Source organism: Ceratotherium simum, chromosome 15 (assembly GCF_057802395.1).
Source record: "Ceratotherium simum simum isolate JZ-2026a chromosome 15, ASM5780239v1, whole genome shotgun sequence".
NCBI lineage: Eukaryota > Metazoa > Chordata > Mammalia > Perissodactyla > Rhinocerotidae > Ceratotherium > Ceratotherium simum.
Window position 1 is genome coordinate 5,212,254 of NC_141914.1, and position 22,130 is coordinate 5,234,383.

General features: G+C 39.9%; 1 protein-coding gene across 1 annotated transcript in view; it reads right to left on the bottom strand.

Annotated features, from left to right (window-relative positions):
- The window catches only part of TOMM70 (translocase of outer mitochondrial membrane 70), a 36,386-nt gene extending 18,173 nt beyond the window's left edge, over window positions 1-18,213 (bottom strand). Inside the window, exons 1-4 of the mRNA XM_004439954.3 lie at window positions 17,702-18,213; window positions 7,116-7,289; window positions 4,888-5,014; window positions 3,155-3,264 (exon numbers count right to left, since the gene is read on the bottom strand). Coding sequence (XP_004440011.2) covers window positions 3,155-3,264; window positions 4,888-5,014; window positions 7,116-7,289; window positions 17,702-18,022 — 732 coding nt within the window. The 5' untranslated portion in view covers window positions 18,023-18,213. The remainder of the gene's footprint in view (window positions 1-3,154; window positions 3,265-4,887; window positions 5,015-7,115; window positions 7,290-17,701) is intronic.
- Window positions 18,214-22,130: the final 3,917 nt, after the last annotated feature.

Sequence of the window (22,130 nt, forward strand, 5' to 3'; positions counted from 1 at the left end):
AGGAAATCACATTTCCTGTTTTAATTATTACTTTTTGGCATCGCAACCTGATTCATAATTATAGGAGTATTCTGTTTCTCCTTATAGCACAATTCAGATGATAAAGTTTTAAAGGAAGACAGAAGAGGGAATAAAATAGCCAAAGGGCTCTCATAATATAATTTGGATCCTTTATCTACAAACGGAAACATTTTTTTTTTTTTTTTTTTTGCTGAGGCAGATTTGACCTGAGCTAACATCTGTTGCCAATCTTCCTCTTTTTGTTTGAGGAAGATTTGACCTGAGCTAACACCTGTGCCGATCTTCCTCTATTTTATATGTGGGTCGCTGCCACCGCATGGCTGCTGACGAGTGGTGTAGGTCCCTGTGCCTAGGATCCAAACCCAGGAACTCGGGCCACTGAAGTGCAACATGCTGAACTTAACCACTAGCCCACGGGGCCGGCCCCTGGAAATATGGTATTTTAAATTGTATGTATAACAAATATCATTTCTGTTATTTTGGTTGATTTAATATCTGTTTTTTTTTTTATTTTATAATTTTATTTATTTATTTTTCCCCCAAAGCCCCAGTAGATAGTTGTATGTCATAGCTGCACATCCTTCTAGTTGCTGTATGTGGGACGCGGCCTCAGCATGGCTGGAGAAGCGGTGCGTCGGTGCCGCCCGGGATCTGAACCTGGGCCGCCAGCAGCGGAGCGCGCGCACTTAACCACTAAGCCACGGGGCCAGCCCAATATTTCTGTATTTGAAGGAGGGAAAAAAAAGGAATCTGGCTTTGTAAGTAAATGATCTGATCAAGGATAGATGAGAGTGGGGAAAGAGGAAAACTGAACAGGAAATCTAAGGGAAAACCTCTATTTTTGTGCTCTCTCTAGGGAGAGAGTCAATATGTCTTAATTTAGGATTATACAAATAAATATTTTAAATCAGATGGTCACCCATCAAGTGACAAATATGCCTAACTTCAGTATTTCACTACCGACTCTGAGTAGGAATACACAGTGGTAATCATTTACCACCCTGCACAAAAGCTGAAACAGAAATTTAAACAGCACTTACTGAAGGCTGAGTAAATCATTAATATCTTTTAGTTCCCTATTCCAGCTTAGAAAATGAAGCTACCATCTCCTTGCCTTCCACACAGAGTTACAAATTTAAAATGAAAACAGGGGCCAGCCCGGTGGTGTAGTGGTTAAGTTCGTGTGCTCTGCTTTGGCGGCCCGGGTTTCGCGGATTTGGATCCTGGGCGCAGACCTACACATCGCTCATCAAGCCATGCTGTGGTGGCGTCCCATATAAAGTAGAGGAAGATGGGCACGGATGTTAGCCCAGGGCCAATCTTCCTCAGCAAAAAAGAGGAGGTTTGGCAACAGATGTTAGTTCAGGGCTAATCTTCCTCAAAACAAAAAAAATAGTTATGAAAACATTATGTTAGAAGTAACAGACCTAAGTATCAAAGGAACAAGATACAAATTCTAGCTCTGCCACTTATTAGCTACATGACCTGGCACATGTCATTTTCAGTCTTCTCATTTCTAAAATGGCAATAAAAATACTTGCCTTAATTTATCTTATAGGGTTATTATAAAAATAAAAACAATAATATGAAAAGTATTCTGTAATTTACAAAGTGGCGTACAAACAGATTAGAAAATATATGTGGAAACTGATTTGGAACCTTTGTAAATGTCAGTTATCTTATATTTTCTTACCACCCTGCAGGCCAACCAGTATAATTAGTCAACAATAACAAGATATAAGAATACACAAGGAAACTAGGTTCCTTCGAGGTTCAACTTGTGAGACTCTAACATGATATTTTCACAAAGTGTTTTGAGGAACACCAGTTCTATGAGATGCTCAAGCGAAAAAACTTTCCATAGTTTAGAGACTGAAAACCACTACAGCCATATTCCTCTTGGAGAGTCACAACACATCCTAACACGTGGAAGTCCTGCAGTGAAGAAACCTGTTTCAGTGCTGTTTAACTCAGCTAATATTCAGAGATGTAAAATTAAAAATACAGCTTATTAAAATCAATTTAACAGAAAAGCAAGTTATTATTAAAGAAAAAAGCAACAATCGCCTTGATAGTACTGAAATTTAGCAGAAAATCTCCATTGATGTTTAGCGATGCCTGTGGTACTCCCACAGCACTCTACTTAATCCCTCTGTGACACTTCACTATAATGTGCCTTTTGTACTTATTAATGGTCTCACTACACTATAATTCTATAAGGGCAAGAACCAGGCCTTTGGGCCGGCCCCGTGGCTTAGCGGTTAAGTGCACACGCTCCGCTACTGGCGGCCCGGGTCCAGATCCCAGGCGCCCACCGATACACCGCTTGTCCGGCCATGCTGAGGCCACGTCCCACATACAGCAACTAGCAGGATGTACAACTATGACATACAACTATCTACTAGGACTTTGGGGCAAAAAAAAGGAGGAGGATTGGCAATAGATGTTAGCTCAGAGCCGGTCTTCCTCAGCACAAAGAGGAGGATTAGCATGGATGTTAGCTCAGGGCTGATCTTCCTCACAAAAAATAAAAAAAAAAAAGAAAAACCAGGCCTTTGTACCCACCCTTCTAAAATGCCCACGATGGAGCTTTGTTCAATACATGTTTCTTGAATTAAACCATCTGTTACTAACTGCCTATAACCAATGCCAATTTATACAATATACCTTTAAAAACTTTAATGATACAGAACAGAGGTTGGCAAATTTTTCCGTACAAGGCCAGAGAGTAAACATTTTAGTCTTTGCGGGCCATATAGTCTCTGTCACAACCACTCAAGTCTGCTGTTGTAGCTTAAAAGCAGCCAAAAACAATGTGTGAGTGGCTGAGTTTCAATAAAACATTATTTATAAAAACAGGTGTCAGACTGGATTTGAACCATACACCATTGTTTGGCCACTCCTAATATAGAAGAATTCCTTCAATATTCCCCAGGTACAATATTGGACATAGCCTACATTCTTATTTTAAAAAGATAAGCCACAAAAGACCAAGACTATAGGAAAAAGAAATATAATCCAGATCTACTTTCAGTCATTCCCATTACCCTCGTGCCCAAATTTAAGAGGTATAAATTAGAAATGACCCTTCACAATGTATATTCCCTCTATTAACCAACTCAGAATAATTTACCTTGTATTTTTCTTTGGCTTTCTCTTTTCCAAGAAGTTTAAGAACTTTATCAGCTAACAGCATGCTCTGTTGATTTTGGAACCCTTCTAATATACACACAGCGGTGACATCTAGAAATGATGGAAAAAACAAGAGTAAGTATGAAATTACTGCAAAGATGATTAGCAGCATCAAATGGACATAATGTTAGCACAGAAAGCCAAATTAAATTCAGAGCCTTATGTGACTATCGATTTCATTTCCAATAAATTGATTCTTAACAATTTAGTTTTATATCTATGACTGAACTCAAAGTTCTCTCAGCAAGTCTCCACTTCTCTGCGATTCACTTTCCTCACCTGTGAAATGAAAGGGACTGTACTGTATGATTTGTTATGTTTCTCACCACCCTAACATTCTACACAGCAAATAAAACAAGGAACCCAGCAATATTCTCTTCTGGCCAGTAACTAAAGGCCAAATCAACATATGTGGCTCTCTCATATCTGATTATTTTTATAGGTCTCAGGGTTATTCCTTGTCTCCAACGCCATCCCGCCACAGAACTCTCAATTTAAATCTGCTTCAAAACACCATTTTCATCTGGTTATGCCACAGCTCAAGATACAGGGATTTGAAATCAAAAAGATCAGCGGTTCCTTAACCTCTCAACCTTGGCTCTTCCCTCTCCTTCTGAACTCAGTTTCTCACGATTCCAAATCCTTGCTCTTCCAAACAAGTCAACCTGCTACATATCCTGCTGATAATCAGACTAGTGCCAACGTCACTGTCTTTTTCCCATCCCATTTCTCCTATCTAAACCCTATTTAATGTCCTCTCTGTAAGTTATTATCTGTTAATAACTTCAAGGTCTGGCTCAAAACTCAGAATTCTCTTTTCCAAAGCAACACTCCTCCCACCCACCAACAAAGTACATTACACCACAAAACCTCAAATTTTTCTAAAATGTTCTCTAAACTGCTCTCACTTGGTAATCCAGATTTTTTAAATAAAATAGTTTTTTTCTCTTAGATAGTAATGTTATTTTTAAAAAATAATAATGGCGAGATCTTCTGATTATTGATGCTTTTAAAGCAGATTTAAATATGTAGTGGAAAGCACTTTTAGATTGGAGAATTAAACTTTGGTTTAGCTCCATGTCACGTAAAAGAATGTACTTTAAAAGCCAGTGGCCTATACTCTAAATGAAGTTTTGGCAGTAGATATGGCCAATCAGAGGCCGCAGAATATTTATAGTATTTAGTGAGAATAGTAAATTCACTTGGTGCTTTGTACCAATCACATAATTTCTAATTGGGTATAAAATAACGTTTGAAAACACCAAAGGCAAAAAACAAATGTTTTCTTTAATGATTCACCTCAAAATTATTTCACATTTATATAAGATATTTAACTGAAAATATGTACAATCTCAGAAACACTATCACTTAGGAAAACCTCTTTTCTGATTTCTTACTCATGGAATTACACTGATGCTGATTAATTGCCAAGTTTAAATGTGTGGTATATAAACTCCAAATCTTAATGCTGATTTAACTCCATACTTGGGAACAGAGACAATACTCAAGTACCAGCAATCTCAATTTAAGCTAGAAAACAAAGTCTCAACTGAGGAAGAGCCAAACTTTTAAATACAACTGACTTCTCTACTCATAAGCAGAGTTTCATATAAATTTACCAATGACTACAAAGCCTTTAGTAATTTTCGTATGTAAATACAAAAATACCCTCACCTTCTAAACATTCCTTCTTATTGTCTAGCTTCTCGTGGGCTTTTGCACGTCTAAAGAGAGCTTTCACATATTTGGGATTAAGTTCAACAGCCTTTGTACAATCTTGTGCCACCTCTTTCCATTTTTGCTGTAATTGAAAGTATTAAAAAAAGTCACACTAATGGAAGCACTGTTTGACAGAAATCAGTTTTCCAATCTTTATAGGCTGAGTATTAAGAGTCCCACAATAGAAAAAAATATTCCCAACACATACAAAGAGTTAATATCCACAATACAACAGCTCATATAAATATGTATAATAAAGACAAGCAACTTGGTTTTTAAAAATAGGCAAGGACATACTTAGGCCATAGCTCTACCACCAAACCTGTAAACCTACCTGCATCTATGTGCTCTTACGCTCTCCTTCTTCCCCCGTCAGTGTTATCATCCAACACTGAGGAAGTGCCCCTCTTCATCAAAGGCCAACCCTCCATCTGTGATCTGGACCCACACTCTCCCCACTTCAAGGACTTCACTCCGGTAGCTATCCCACCTCTGCATCAATCTGCTTCTCTACTGAATCATTCCCACGAGCATAAAAACACTTGCTTAGTATTTTCCATAGTTTAAACCCTCCTTTGATTCCATAAGGCCTGCAGGTACCACCCCATCTCTCAGCTTCTCTTTATTGCAAACCTCCAAAGAGTTGCCACTCTACTTCATTCCCACCCACCTCCTGGATTTCCTTCGCTGAATTCTCCCCTCCACTGCTCTCCACATGCTGGAACCCTCCAGGCCTCTCTTCTCTTGCCCTAAGTGATCACATCTAGTGTCCTGGCCTTATGTAACATCTAAAATTAGATGACTCCCAAGAATATCTCCTTAGCCCAGACCACTCTTCTAAAATAGAGACATTTCTCAACTCAACTGTCTCCTTAGCTGTCTCACTCCTTCCCCACTTTTCCCTCCTCACTATTAAGATTCCTGCTTCTCTTCACCCTTCACCACCAATGCAACAGCAAGTTCTGTTGGTCTCAGCTTTCCAAACATTGCAAGGGTTTGCCTGGTCTGGCCTCCGCTACCTCTCCGATTTTCTCTCTCTGTACTCCAGGATCCTTTATACTAAAGAAGGATAAAGGATCACACCAAAATCTTTCCTGTCTCAGAGAAATTATACATGCTGTTTCCCCTATTTGTAACACTCTCTTCTCCACTGTTTTATGCACCAACCCCACCTCCAGTCATTCCTCTATTACAGAAGCATGTGTTTCATCAAAGCATTTATCAAAATGTCACTTAATAGTTCATTGTTTAGCCATCCTCAAGTTCTATGCATAATTGTTCGCTTTTACAAACAAAGCTCCTACCATAGTAACCTTCCATATATGAGACAGTCAATAAAATTTGGTTGAACAAATAAATGCAGAGAATACAAATGCCCAATAAACATAGAATAGGACAGCCAACTTCAGCAACATCTCAAAAAGCACAAATAAAGACAATAAGAGAGTATTTTTCTCCTAGGACAGTGGCAGAAATTATTAAGACTGATAATACAGTTGGCAAGAATACTGGAAAACAAGCACACTCATATATTATTGTTAGGAGTAGGTATTGATGCTATCTCTTTATATTTCCTGTTTCTAGAATTTTATTCTACAATTTCAGCCTCCCAAAACTATGCAAAAATATTTACTGCAACACTGAATGCAACAGGGAAAACAGGAAGCAATCCAAATATTCACCAACAGGGAGATGTTTTCCACCATACAACCATACAACAGTTACTACACACAGCCTTGAAAAAGAATGAATGTGCTATGCACGTGCCATGAAAAGCTGTACAAGATACAGTGGCAACTGAAAAAATGTTGCAAACAATATATATAATAGGAACTCATTTTTGGTCTTTTTTTCTCCCACATATGCTACTATTACATTTATAGAGATAAAAAAGTTGAGAAAATAACCTAAAACTATTGAAGAAGATAGGGTCACCAGAAGCTTTAACTTTCTGTTTATCTAACTTTATAAAATCTTATATATACAACTTTAAATTTGACCAGCAAAAGTAAAATTTGTTCTTAAAAAGTTAGGTAATTAAAGGACATAAAAACAAAACAAAAATCCTATAATTTCAAAACAACTTCAAAAAATTTATTAGATTTATTTGAGTGGCATTAACTGAAACGTTATGCAAATAAAGAGAAACAAAAAGAACAGAAAAAACAACCTAGGATACATACCAACTGCTCAAAGGCAGCAGCTCTGTTTTGATAAAACGTGGAAAGGTCAACGTTCTTCTCTGTAGGGCACAAGCTGATAGCCTCGGTATAGCACTGAATAGCTTGTTCATATTTTCCTGCTTTAAAATATTTGTTGCCTTTGTTCTTGGCTGCTTGGGCTCTATCAAGAGAGTTCTGAAATGAGAGGAAACCAAAAACACTTATCAATACACAGGAATCGATTCAGATCACAGTGATTAAATGATAAACTGACAGAAGAAAAACGGAAGAGTAGAATGGCTGTTTTTAGTGCAAGTTGCTTCAAAACTGTATCTTCATGGGATAGAGTTCTCAGTAGTAGGATTGCTAAGTCAAAAAGTTTATATATTTTTAATTTCAAAAACACTCAGATTTTTCACAAAATAGGCTATAGTTCTTGAAATTACCACTTTCCCGCCATTCCTGCCAGCAACAGTGTGACAGCTGTGTTTAACTTTTTTTTTTTGGTGAGGAAGAGTGGCCCTGAGCTAACACCTGTTGCCAATCTTCCTCTTTTTGCTTGAGGAAGATTGTCCCTGAGGTAACAGCTGTGCCAATCTTCCTCTATTTTGTACGTGGGATGCTGCCACAGCATGGCCTGATGAACCGTGTGTAGGTCAGCGCCGGGGATCCGGACCTGCGAACCCCAGGCCACCGAAGCAGAGTGTGTGAACTTAACCACTACGCCACTGGGCCAGCCCCAGCTGTGTTTCATTTTTGCCAGTCTAACGGCTATAAAACAGCGGTTCTCAATCAGCGGTGATTTTACATTCTTGGGCACATCTGACAATATATGGAGACATTTTTGATTGCCATAACTGAGGTGGAAAGGAGGTGGTACTGGCATCTAGAAGGTGGAGGCCAGGGATGCTGCTAACATTCTACAACACACAGGACAGCCCCCCCACAACAATGAATTATCAGATCCAAAATGTCAATAGCGCCAAGGCTGAATAACCCCTATAAAGGTTTACCCATATAAAGTAATATTCCAACATTATTTTCATTTTCCTCACTATCAACGAACTTGAAAATCTTTTCATGTTTATTGGCCACAGGCTTTCTTACTCTGAAAACCACTTATTCACGTGTAGTCGCTATTTTTCTATTAGGCTGTTTGTCAACAGTTTAGAATAGATAGTAGAAACATGTTGCCATATTCATTACAACTGTTATCCCAAATCTGTTGTTTGCTCATCAATAAACTTTTTGCACTCCTATCTTTGTCTCAGAGTCTGCTTCCTGAAGGATGCAATTTACATACTTCATGTGTATAATATAGAAGAGTTGGTAGTTAACACCCACTGAGGACAGTGGTGAATACTTCAATTAACATTTGGGAAGCATCTCTGTAGACAAATCCAGTTATCCAGGTTCCATCTACAAGAGCTCTGTGGCATGTCTTTACCCAAAACTTTATTACATCATCCAACTTCAACAAATATGCGATTATGAAAGAATCCATATATCTCCAACAGGTAAGCACTGACAAAGCAAAAGCAGAGGTAGCTGCTCCCACAAATAACTTACAGGGGCTGTCCAAGCCAAGTTGCTTAGGGCCCAGGGCATCTCAGTCATAGAATGAGATAGCAACCCTTTCTTGCATCTGCTCTTTTCTCCCTTACTCTTGCTTCATTTTTCTTTGCTGCTTTTTCCCTTCATTTACCTTTTGTCTCCCTTCTCCTTTAGTCTGACTACAGCTATAGTTACTTTTAAAAAGTATAGTGTGCAAAGGAAGATGTGTAGGAAACTCTATGTATCTAAGTTCAGTATATTAAACAGCTAGTTCAAGCTAGCCAGTGTCAACAAAGAACATGCATATTTTAAAACTAGCATGTGGGATGATGAAAGGAACCTAATAAAGCAAAAATAAATTAATAGATAAATATAAAATCTTCCATTTGTCAACACCCTTAATCATCTTTCAAAAACTGCGACAGAAAAAATCCTTGGCACAAAACATCCATAATAGGAGACAACTAGGAATCTCTTATGTAGCTTGGGCTCTGCAGGGCAACTATCAAGGTGATTTCTGGAAACTGCATTTGAAGCAACCTGAACAGCCCTTCCAGTCCACTGAGGGAAGCAGAAGTCAGACTGGAGCAGGGCTGTGCCATCCAGAAGGAGTGAGGATCCCCTACTCTCAAGAGACAAGTACCAGGCATACCTTGTCTCCATCTTCCAAGAGACCACACTGTGAAGAATTGCTAACATTAAAGGAAAATTAATACCATAAAAGAGAGGTACCCAACTCAAATAGAAAACTAGTATTTGGGAAAGCAGGATAAACCAAGCAAACAGAAAAGATAACATCAGAGGAATGACAGCCTATCACAGTCATTAAAAAAAAAAAAAAAGCCTGCTTTTAAAGATTTTATTTATTTTATTTTTTCTCCCCAAAGCCCCAGTAGATAGTTGTATGTCATAGCTGCACATCCTTCTAGTTGCTGTATGTGGGACTCGGCCTCAGGATGGACGGAGAAGTGGTGCCTCGATGCGCACCCGGGATCCGAACCCGGGCCACCAGCATTGCAGCGCGCGCACTTAACCACCAAGCCACAGGGCCGGCCCAAAAAGCCTGCTTTTAAAGAGCACCAATTAGACATCTTGAAAATTAAAAATGTTAAATGACATGGAGTATAAATCCAGATGTTCCAACCTCTATCTATTTGAAGTTTAGAAGGAAATGCACAGAAAGGAGTTTCTAAAGAAATATTAGAAAAATTCTTGGAGTTGAAAAGTGACACACATTTTTAGACATATTATGGTGAAATTTCACAACAAAAATCCTGAAAGTTTTTAGACAGAAAAAACAGATTACCTACAAAGGAAAAAGAAACAAACTGGTGTCAGACTGTCACCAACATTAGGTACTATAAAACAGTGAAGTAACAACTTCAAAGTTCTGAAGAAAGATGATCTTGAACTTAAAATCTTATACCTAGCCAAACTAGCATCTACGGTGAACACAGAACGGAAATAGAGGTGTACAACTTCCTCACCACTAAAAATAAACCGCAAAGTGGGGCACATGATCAATACAGCAAAAAGGAGGAAAGGGAGGGTAAAGGAAGAAACAAAAAAGCAGAGTACATATGGCAGGAACCACTAAACATGTCAATACCAATAAATGTGAATAGGTTAAATCTCCATATTCAAAAAGTTTCAAACTGTTTAAAATAAAAAAATAACTACATGCTGCCTATAAGGCATGACTTAAAACAAAACGACAGGTCAAAAAAGAATGTAAAAAAGTTACAGAAGGCAAATACTAACAAAAAGAAGGCAGTAACATAAAATACCATTCAAAAACCTCAGATGGAACACAAAAGGATAGTTTTATCAATTAAAGGTACAATCTGCCAAGAACACATCAAAACCACGAACCTTTATGTGCCTAATAAAACTTCAAAATAATGAAACAATTACTTCTGACATTTAATTTCTTGCAAAAAGGTTACAGTGTTTCTAAGTCATTGAGAACATGGCTAACACACTCCTAAAACACTAGGGACTGTTCATAAAGAAAATAATGTGGCATATTAAATGCATATGAAAAGTATGTTTGAGTACAAAACACACTGAAGATTTATTTAATATTTTTACTAAAGATTTGCAGATTAAATAAAAAGAACATTCTCTAGGCAGAGTAATGACCTTGTTTCGTCAGCACAAACAGGCAATGAACTCGTTCCTGTCTACTAGAAGTTTAAGGCTAACTGACATCAACAGATCCAAGAGGCAGTCATAGCTAGGGCTGACAAGTTAAAAGAAGAGAGAAATCTGGAGAGACAGGTACACAAGGCTTCCTCTTCTTAGAAAGATGCATACTTCTTATTTTTATTCAGCAAAGTCTAAATCAACCTAAAAACCAACTGAATCTTTCAATTAGCTATTTCCCTCCATTTGGTTAAGTTTTATAATAGCTTCCTTCAAAAATTATTACAAATTCTTTAACTCCTAAGGCCAAAATCAGAGCCTGCTGAATTTCCTTTCCTTACTGAAATATAGAAAAATGATGTTCTGAATGACACTGAGTGGAAAAAGATCCAATTACACAGGCAAATCACCAAATTGCAAATCTTCTTCCACTGCTCCTCCACTGCTGCTCGGGAAAGCAACCATACCAAACTTCCGGACAGCATGAACCTGGTTAACATCCCCAACACCTTCTGCTCACAGCCCTCCATTACTTTCTGTCCAGCTGCTTCCCTTCATTCCATGTTCCTTTCATCCACGTTTTATGAAGAATAGGAATCTTTATCATTAGAATCACACCGAGACTCACACTCAAACTGAAACAAAGGAAACCAATTCAGGCATCATATCTTGTTCACTACTGACTTCAGGGCAAAAGGGCACTAAGTGAAAAGACAAAGAGAATCATTAACACAATTAGATCCTTCTTTTTGCCAAGCCAGTATAATTGAATTCATTTTAGTTACAAGCACATCTGATGTGACTCCGCTCTACAGCTACCAACAGGATAGTCTTTATCCTGAAGGAACGCCAGAGGCCAGTGCAGGAAACAAGTTAACTAGCAGCCTCTCAAAAGAACTACCACTGATCAAAACACTGAAACCCCAATTCACGTTAAGAAAATGTACGTCAGGTGCTTAGTAAATTGTACAGCTAATAACCAGAAAATAATTAGTCCAAAGAGTAGCAACTGCATATATACACACACATACATCGAAACCTATTTGGGTAAGACACAGGGGTAAAAACAAACAACTCAGGTGATAAATCTAAAAGGAAACAATGAGAAACATAGTAAATAAGTACATTTTCTCTCTCTTCAACAAACACTGTGTGCTGAAACTTGTCAAACATGAGGCACAATCTAGGAACCTGCCCCCACACCCTTGGCAAATCTACTCTGGAAAGCAAATTATACTTCAAGACCAAAGCTACAGATATTAAGGTATAATCTCAGTAACTTTAGTGGAATACAAAGTAAGAAACAATCAGGGTCTGACAGTGAAAGTTACTTACAAGAATATGCTCTGGAATGAAAATGACTAACAAAGGACAGTCAGGAAACACGCTCCGAAGTATTTAGCTTGCACCCTGAAGAAATTTAGGAGACCAGAAAGGACTTCTAAAACAAGTCCTGTGATAGTAACATGACATTACAGAAGGCTTTCAATGATATACATTTGACAATAAGTAATCACCGTAAATTCTCAGCAAGTATTTATATAATATTATCCTGATGATCACATATAGTCACTGTGAAAGAAAATGAGCTACAATTAGGTACATTAATTCATGTGTAAGAAAATAAAACGGGTATTAATTTATCACCATAATTACACATTTATATGCATCCAGTTACAATATACATGAGGTGGTTCAATAATGTATCTCTTAAATGGTTTTATTCCCTTAAATTTACCAAATTCCAAAAGCACATTTTTAAATTTGAATCCCAGCTTTACAGAAGTAGCAATCAACTCTGGAATACTTACTGCATGAGAAACAATCTTTCAATACTTTATTTTTTTATTTTTTTTTTTTAAAGATTTTATTTATTCAGTTTTTTCCCCCCAAAGCCCCAGTAGATAGTTGTATGTCATAGGTTCACATCCTTCTAGTTGCTGTACGTGGGACTCGGCCTCGCGTTGGACGGAGAAGTGGTGCCTCGGGGCGCTCCCGGGATCCGAACCCCGGCCGCTAGCATCAGAGCGCGCGCACTTAACCGCTAAGCCACGGAGCCGGCCCTCAATACTTTATTGACCAACTGTTACTTTTATGTAAATCAAACCTAGGATAAGAAGAAAATATCTAAGATAATAAAGTCCTTTCCCATTTTATGTCTTGAAATTTTAAAAATCTACAACCATTCTCACTTACTAGATCATAATTCAGAATATTCTTTACCTAAGCAGAACCCACTTATAAGGATGCTGCTTCTGCAGGCTTATGGTTGTACCTCATACAATATCAAGTGATTTATTTAAAAAAAAATGTCTAAATTAGGTTTAAAACTGTTATACCAATTTCTGGGATTGACTGGTAGATTAAAAATAAAAAGCTGGAAACTGTGAAAAAATATTCAACTTGTGAAATTAAAAAAAATATATATATATATGTATATAAACTTACCGATGTCAAGGAATGAAGCTTCACTGGTTCATTCACTCAACACCTGCTATGTGCCAGGCACTGTATTAGGTTCTGAGAATTCAATGGTAAGAGAGATGGAGCTAGTCCCAGCCTTCACAGATTCAAGAGTATAGTAGGAAAGACATGAATAAGCAACCCTAGTACCAGGTGGTGAGTGCAATGGAAGGGAAAAGTTCAGAGGGTTATGTAACCACTAGTGGTGTGCTGAGGTACAGAATGTTTTCAGAAAAGCTGAAATGATCTACATTTTGTGACTTGAAGGATGAGAAGGTAGAGTTACTGGGCAGTGTTCACAGAACATCCAAAGGTGAGAAACAAGAGGGAGTGGCAAGAGATGAAGTTGAAGAGGTAAGCAGGATCAAGATCACGGAGGGTCTTACATCATGATGAGTTTGAACTTTATCTTGCAGGCAATGAAGAGAATACCACTTAATGGTTTCAAGCATGGGACTGTCAGGATTTACTTTGGCAGTGACAAAATGGATTGGAGGAAGACAGTTATGAGGGTAGCAGTTATTCAGTCCAGAAATAACGGTAGTGAGAATGGAGTAGATATTTAAGGCAGAATTTTCTAGATTGGATGTGGAGAACATGAGAAGAGTTAAAAGTTAGGGATGATATCCAAGTTTCTGGCTTGGGAAACTAGTTAGATGAGACACGCTAATTGACAAGATGTATTCTCAGGAAAAACAGGAGTCTGGGTGTGAAATACTTGTGAGGTAATGAAGTGAAGGTTCCTTTTATATTCGGGCCTCTTGAGAGGTCTACGCTATAGACAAGAAATTAGGGAGCCATCAGTATATAAGTGCTAAGTGAAGCTGCTGGAGGGCAAGCATCCAGGGAAGGTATGGAGCATAAGAATGCCTATGACAGAACCACGAAGGTCACCAAAAGGAAGAGGCAGAGAAAAGAGCCTGGAAAAGAGACTGAGAAGAAATCAGCAAGGGAGGTAGGTATCAGGAAGTTAAAAAAAAACAACAAAGAAAATCAGGAGAATGTAGTGTCTCAGAAGCCACAGAAAAGTTATGAAATTAAGAGAAGACAATATGAAATACTGCCAAAGACCAAGTAAGATAAAGACTGAAAGGTGTTTAGTGGACTTAATTACATAGAAATGTCATTGGTGACCTTGATTTTTAAAAAATGACTAGAAACAATCAATTGGGGGAAGAGAATTACTTCATTTCAAAGATGACTGATAATAGCAGGTTACTCAGTCTTTGATCCCGTTATTAAAATGTTTAGGTACATCTTTCCCTTCCCATTCCAGAAGGCTGACTTAGATTAGTGGTTCCCAACCATTTTATGTGGGATAACTTCTGTGTAACATTTAAAAAAACTTGATCACCAGAATAACTGTTTTTATCATCAGATTAAAAATAACTGGATAAGAAGCTACTATAAAGTCAGTAATACTTTTAAATAAATGCACATTTTTTTTTTTTTAACCACAAGTTTGAAAAAAAGAAATACCTAAGACATCTGTGCAGCCAGGATATCATGCTTGGTGTATATATGGGTATGGTAGTCCCTTGTGGTAACTCAGGCCCAGAGACTGAGAAACGCTATGGATGAGATGATCTTCCCAGAACTTTTCGAACTCTGAAAATCTGTAATTCTTCACGCTTTTTATTGTTTTTGTTTTGTTTTTTGCTTTCTTTGCTAAGGAAGATTTGCCCTGAGTTAACATCTATGCCAATCTCCTCTGTTTTTTAATATGTGGGCCACCAGCACAGCATGGCTGCTATCAGAGCGGTGTAGGTCTACACTGGGGAAGGAAACCCGGGCTGCTGAAGTGGAGCACGCTGAACTTAACCACTAGGCCACCAGTGCTGGCCCGTACGCTTTTTTAAAAAATTACTGAACCAAAATGGCACAACATGGCAGATTTTATAATGGGCCCCAACGGAACATGATTTAATACTTTAAGTACCTCAATCTCAGATGCTATCAACTGTGATTAGATGCCTCTCTTTAGCGTAAGCCTAAAATCTCTATTAATTAAACAAAAATATGAACTTTTGCTTTTGCTTTACAAATGTTTGCTATCTCAGACAAAAGATAATTGTATACAGTCTACATAGCATATGAAAATGTCAAACCCGATAGAAGCCCAGTAATTTTATTAGTTCATTGTACATTAAGGCAAACATAAATTAACAGACAAAACCCACTGATTTTCCGTTTTATTCACTGATATTGAACCTTGAACCAACAATATTTGTCCATTCCTTCATTCTCTTAAAAATTATAGCTATTGCTCAGGTGGAGGAAGAACAGTTAGGGCATCAGGATTCTGCCATTTTTTCCATCAGTTGAAACCAATGCTGCTTTATTTACAAAACCCACTGACATCGCCAATTTAAAGGTGCTATTCAAATACAGAGCAATTTCTCCAACCACGGATAATAAATAAATTACAATTCATGGTCAGTTATATTTAGTCTAATAATAATTCTAAGGACCAGACTACAAAAAGACAAAAAATCGTCTTTTGGTATTTATTGGTCATGAACAGTTAAAACACAAATTTCTATTAAAAAATGGCAAAGACATTCTTATTGTTGCTTTACTGAAGCATCATCCAGCAATTCACAGCAAGATTAGAGGTACAAGCCTATAAATTCCACAAGGCGAACAACAGCACGTGCAAGTGTTTTGCTCAGTTTTATTTTGGGTCAAAAATAATAAATCATTTAAAAGCAGTTAAAGTTACACAAAGAAGTCAATCTTAAAGTCTAATTTGTAACAGCAGTCAGGTGAATAAAGAAATTGTTCTGATAAAACTATAAAACACCATGGAATTTAAAAATCATCACAATGTTGACCCAGACAATGCTGAAAAACTGAAAATAAGATTTAAGGAAATCTAAAATCTGAAAGACAATTTGCTAAATTCTATCAAATACCAAACAAGTGAGGTGGGGTAGTATTTGAAACCGCAATGAAATGTTAAAACCTAGTTTCATGTATAGAAACTATATTTTTGGTGATTATTATAGAACTGAGAACTTTTATGCATTTTTCATTCATCTACTATTCTTCTGTGATTAAAATTAACAAATGAAATAGAAAAAGCCCAGAGAATTTCAGACATATGAAAATGACATAAAACAAGTGATGACTAATTCAAAGAATCCCCCTGATTACCACTCTCATTAGCAGCACTCAGAGCCACCAATTTTTAAGACTAGAAAAAATATAAGAGATCTAATATTTTAATCCTCTTATTCCACAAGGATGAGAGATAAAGGTCAGAGTCTATAAGGTCAGAGAGATAAAATGACTTTTCCACAGTCTAGGCTGGAAAGCCCAATATAAAGCACATAGCTCCTAGTTCTCACAGTCCATGGTTTCTTCCACCATACTGTAACGCATCTTTTCTATATTTAAAAAAAAGGCAATGTTTTACTCTCTTATTCGAAAGACCATCTGGCTCTCTCATGGCCTAGCACAATGACTGACATAGTAGGCACAGAACTTTGGTAGTTCATTGTCACATCAAAACTTCTTCTAAAGCTAATCTGACTACTTAGTAAAAACATGTTTTCAACCTTAATAGTACAATGCGGAAACGACTTGCAAATGTATATAACTGGGAGTTACTCGACCAAAGGTTTCTCTGAACTCTGATTTACTCTGGAACTACCACTGTATAATCCCAGACACAGATAAAATCCTCCACCCCACTCCATCCCAGTTTGTCAAATGCAGCCAGGCCAATTCCCGGCACAGCTGTCAGCTACCAAAAGGATTTAACAGTCAGTTCAACAAACCATACAAAGCAGTTCACCAGATCCCTCTATGCTTGGCCTAACATCAGAGAAATCTGTACCCCGCATATCAGGCTTGGTTATGTAAACTACCAGGTAAATAAAAAAAAATGAATTTAAGACTCTTCTACCTAAAAAGTTTAAGAACGCACTCCCACAGATGAAAAACCAAATGCCAGTGAACCCCATTTTACTCTGCCAATCACCAGTCACTGTATTTACCTATCCCCCACACTAAAACACTTCAAAAAAGGGGAGTGGCTCGTTATTAAAAGGTTATTACCGATTACGTTCTGGGCCTTGGAAATCACCAAAGCAATCTTATCACGACGTACCAATCGGTACTGGAATTTGGCTTCCTTCACTGGTTAAATACAATCATCACATTTGCAAATGTCCCCCGTACCCACGACGCTAGGAATAAATGCTGTGTCACCGAGAAAGACAAGTATTTTTCTGAAACCAAAAGGAAACTGTCAAAGAACGTCGCTGACCTGTGCCCCCGGGCTACTCCATTCCCTACAAAGCAGCCAGAACTCAGTGTCCCTAAACCCACGTGCAGCCGGCCGCAGCTGCCGCCTGACGGGAAGCCCCCGACCCGCTCCACCTGTCAAGGGAAGGCTGCGCCCGCCGGGTTCCACCTCCGGGGCCCGGGGTGCCTCTCACCATTTCCAGGTGAGCGCCGGGGCCTTCAGGGTGTCCGCTGCCCGGGGCCGGACTGGCCCTGCCCTCCGGCGTCTTCCGCTCACTGTGGCGCTTCAGACCGCCCGCGTCGCCTCGGCCCCCGGCCTCCCGGCGCCGCCGCTGCCGGCTCCACAGGTACACGGCGCCCGCGCCCAGCAGCAGCGGCGCCCCGACCGCCAGCGCCAGCTGCCATCGCGGCAGGCCCCCCGCCGGGCCCGCGGCCGCGCCGCCGCCCACCCCGCTCCCGGAGCCGGGCGCAGCCGCCGCGGCCACCGCTGCCTCCACTGGCTTAGAGGCGGCCATGACGAGTGTCCTCCGCCACTGTCTGCCTGCTGGTCGCGGGCGCCACAGTCACCAGGCAGCGAGCGAGGGAGCACGGGAAGAGGGAAGACAGGGGGCGAGCACGCCAGGCAGCGGGAGCGGACGACAGAAAAGGGCCAGAGGTCACCGGAAGCCCGGGGCATGCCGGGACAGACCTGGCCGCCTTCGCCTCCCTGCTCTACGGTAGCGGGGGAGGCGGGGAGAACCACTTCCGGGTCAAGGGAGACTGAGCGTGCGCGGGGAGCCCAGAGCAGCCTTTTCCCCTTCTTTTCGCCCCGCTGCTGTTGGCGAGACTAACTTCGGGGTCTTGGACCGCCCTGGTAGCCGGTGTCGTTCGCTCCGCCTTCGGGAAAGGACACAGGGCCCTCGTGTCTGGCGCGGCGGGGCGCCGGCGGCCCGAGCCGAGGCAGAGTCCGGGCGGCCCGGGGATGGGCGGGAGTGCGCGAGAGCTGCGAAGGCTATTGGCTGGCGGCGCGAGGCGGGGCCGAGGGCCGGCTCTGTGGGTGGGTTTCGGACCCCGGTGTTCTCCTCACCGCCACGTTGGCGCTGCCTAGAACCCGCGCCTGTTACGTGTTAGGTCTGTTACCGTCGCGTGTCCGGAGCCCGACGGAGGGGAAGGACTTTTAAGGATGTGTGAGGAAAGAGCCCACAGCCGAAGATGGCCTGCTGTCTCACCGATCTTATCTCTACCGTGGCCAGAGTTTAGGGCTCACGAACTGGAGGTTATGGGGGGCAACAGCGGATGGCAGACACCGGACTGGGTGGAAACGGGCATATCTAGGTTGGCTCCAGTCCAAACGACCTGAACGGGGTCCCTGCGGCTCTCTGTCTACACCAATTATGAAGTCGATGACGTCTGTGTTAGGAGGTTCTGGAACTGATAAGAGTGGAAATGCGAAGCCCCAGAGTTCCCACTGCTTGCAGCTTTCCTATTCGTATCTGTGTCCTTTCCTGGATTCCCCCTGACGCCCCAGCCACCCCAGCGCTCTGATCGCGCACCCCCATGCTTGTTTTGCACTAGCTGTCTCAGCCCTCTACTCGCCTCCTTCCCAAGTTGAAGTTTCAATTCATAGCTTTCATATATCTAATAGCTTTGTCAAGTTCTTTCCCCATGCTTTGCACCAGACCTCTTAAAATACAAAAAATTTCTCTTGCAAGGAACCGTGGAATTCATAGTATTTTCAAGGAGAAAAGACAAGTATTAATAGAGAACCAAAATTCAGAACTATAGCTTCCCGTTTCGGGTATACTGGCTGCAGTCCCTCATATTAAAAATTGACAAATGATCATTTTGCTTTGGGGTATAACAGAGTTTTCAACATCATGGTAGCCCTACATAAAGATTGAAAAGAGATAATTTATTAAGTGGCACCAAAATAGACTGATTGAATTAGAATGGCCTAATTTGAAAGTTTCAGGATCGTTGCTTTTTCTTGCTTCATGTAGAGTCCTATTAGTAAATTGCTTTCAGGTGATAGGGTTCCTTAGCAACAAACTAAAAAGATGAGCTAAAAATAATAGCAATAGAATTGAGTTGATCAAATAGTGATTGTTGCAGGCAAATCGGCTTCTCTCCCTGATCTCTGACCCCCAAAAGCAAGTCTTCTGTCCCTTAACATAATTTCTCGCTTGCCTTTTCATAACAGAGTTAGGATTTTTCTTTGCTGAAATTTCAGTTTTTCTGCAGCCTCGTAGGGGATTGTAGAATGCTAGTAATTACCAGCTATTGATAGGAAGGAAAACATTTAAAGTTTACAATCCAAAACTTACCCCTGTCTCCAGCCACCCAGTACCCCTCTCCAAAGGCAATCAATGTTAGAACTTCTTGAAACATTTTATTTGATTAACTACTATTTATCTAAAATGTTGGTTTTGTTTGATTTTGTTTTTAAGGTCAGCATCAGTAAATGAATTTGTTCTTGTTACTTTTATACTTTGTTAAACATCTCATTTCCATTCCCTAACCTATTCATCTCTTTTCTCCCACTTTCTCCTCCATTTCCTAATTGTAGTGTAGAACCGAGTAAGAATGTCACTAGCTCTGTGACCTTACTGACCTGATGCATAAATTTCTAAACTGTGAAATAGGGAGGGAAAAAGCACACTTCTGAGGTTATATTAGAGATTTAATTAGGTAATATTTAAGGTCTTTTAGTGTAATGTTTATTACGAAATAATAGACACTCAGTGCTTAGTTCTCTGTTTTTCTAAATTTTAAAGGAGAGAAGTAAAGAACTATGTTTATTTCTAAAAGATCGAAGTTTTGTGTATGTAAACAGACATTTTCTTTTTCTTGCTAGATTAATGAAGCTCAGTAGAAGAAGCTTTCTTCACCTCTTCTCTCGTCTGTATCTTAGGAGGCAGTTGAATGAGGTAGAATGTCTAATGGACTGGGATGCAGAAGATCTGAGTTCTTAGTCTAGATTTTAATACTACTGAGCTGTGTGTGTGACTATGGGCACCTTTGCTTTTTATATAGTGTGACCAGTGGATTAGATGATTTCTAAGGCTCCTCATAGCTTTACAGTTGTATGATTCTATCCCCTCAATTGTCATTGTGGCATTAAGGCTTACTGATTGGGAGGGTTGGTGGATAGCTGGTTGATTGGTGTCTGCACCTTCCAGTGAGTTCACCAACGTGCTTAATTAAGCACATACATACACAGCTCAATTCTCTTTCAAATATTCCTTAAGTTTCCATTCTGTCTGTTTTTCTTCACTGAAAAATTACTGGGAAGAATTGTCTACACCTGTTACCTCTATTTATTTATCACCCCTTTCATCCAAAATCTCTTGTAATCTAGTTTCTAACTTTATTACTAGTCTGAAACTGCTTTAAAGGTCACTGAATTCATTGTTTGTTTTTGGCCTTCATATGCTTTTACTGAAGCACTTGATACCATCAGTCATTCCCTCCTTGAAAAGTTGTTTTCCCTGGCTTTCAGGAGACTAAATTCCCCTGGTTCTTTTACTCTCTGACCAATCTCTAGATAAATGCTGTCCAATAGACCTTTCTATAATGTTGGAAATGTTTTATATCTATGATATTCAATATGGTAGCCACTAGCCAGAGGCGGCTATTGAGCACTTGAAATATAGCTACTTTGACTAAATTTTTCATTTTAATTTAAATAGCTTCATGTGGCTAATGGCTACCATATTGGACAGCACAGCTCTAGATCCTCCCCAAGTATAGGAATCCATAAGAGTTTGTCCTCTTCTTTGTCTGCAGTCTCTCCATTAGTAACCAAAGCACATCTCTTTGCTTCAGGTACCATTTCTCTGAAGATAATCTCTATCCGCACATGTCCTGGCATGACTGATCTTTTCACCTCTAGCCCTGCAATTTCCTCCTGCCTGCTGAGCAGCTTTGCCTAGATGCCTCATTTAACAAACATAACTCATCATCTTCCCTCCTCATTTTTTCCTTTTTGGAATCCTTTTTTCTCATAATACTACTGTTACCTTACTGGTTACCCATACTTGAAACCTTAGACCTTTCTGGACCTTTCTCTTTCCCAACCCTGCCTACTCAAGTGCAAGTGAAGGTACCCAGATACACGTACATATACGCAAAATCAGCTGTGAAGTCTTGTTGGTTCTTTGTAATAGCTTTTTAATGTTTTTCTTCCTTTTCATGCCCCTGCCACTTCCCAGTTCAAATATGTGAAAACACTTAAAAATATGTCTGACACATAACAGGTGCTCAATAAATAGTAGTTTCTTTCCTTCTTTTCTCCATTTCCTTCCTCTTTCCTGAATGCTGTATTAGCTTCCCAGCCTCTTGTGCCTCTCTTCTATGTGTCACTCTGCACCTCGATACTAGGTTACTTGTCCCAAAGCATAACTCCAGTTTCATTCTTGAGTTCAAAGACTTTTAGACCCTGTTCACTTTCTGTCAGGTTAAATGTCTCTACCGCCGTCCGTCCCCCCCCCGCCCCCCGCCGCCCGTTACCAAGCAATGGGCTCGCTCTGCTCGAGACGATCAGAGCCAATTAATCATAATGAGTTAGGGATCGAGAAACGAAGTTTTAATTTGATTAGCCAGCATAACCAGAAAGAGGGTAGACTAATGTCTCAAGAAACCATC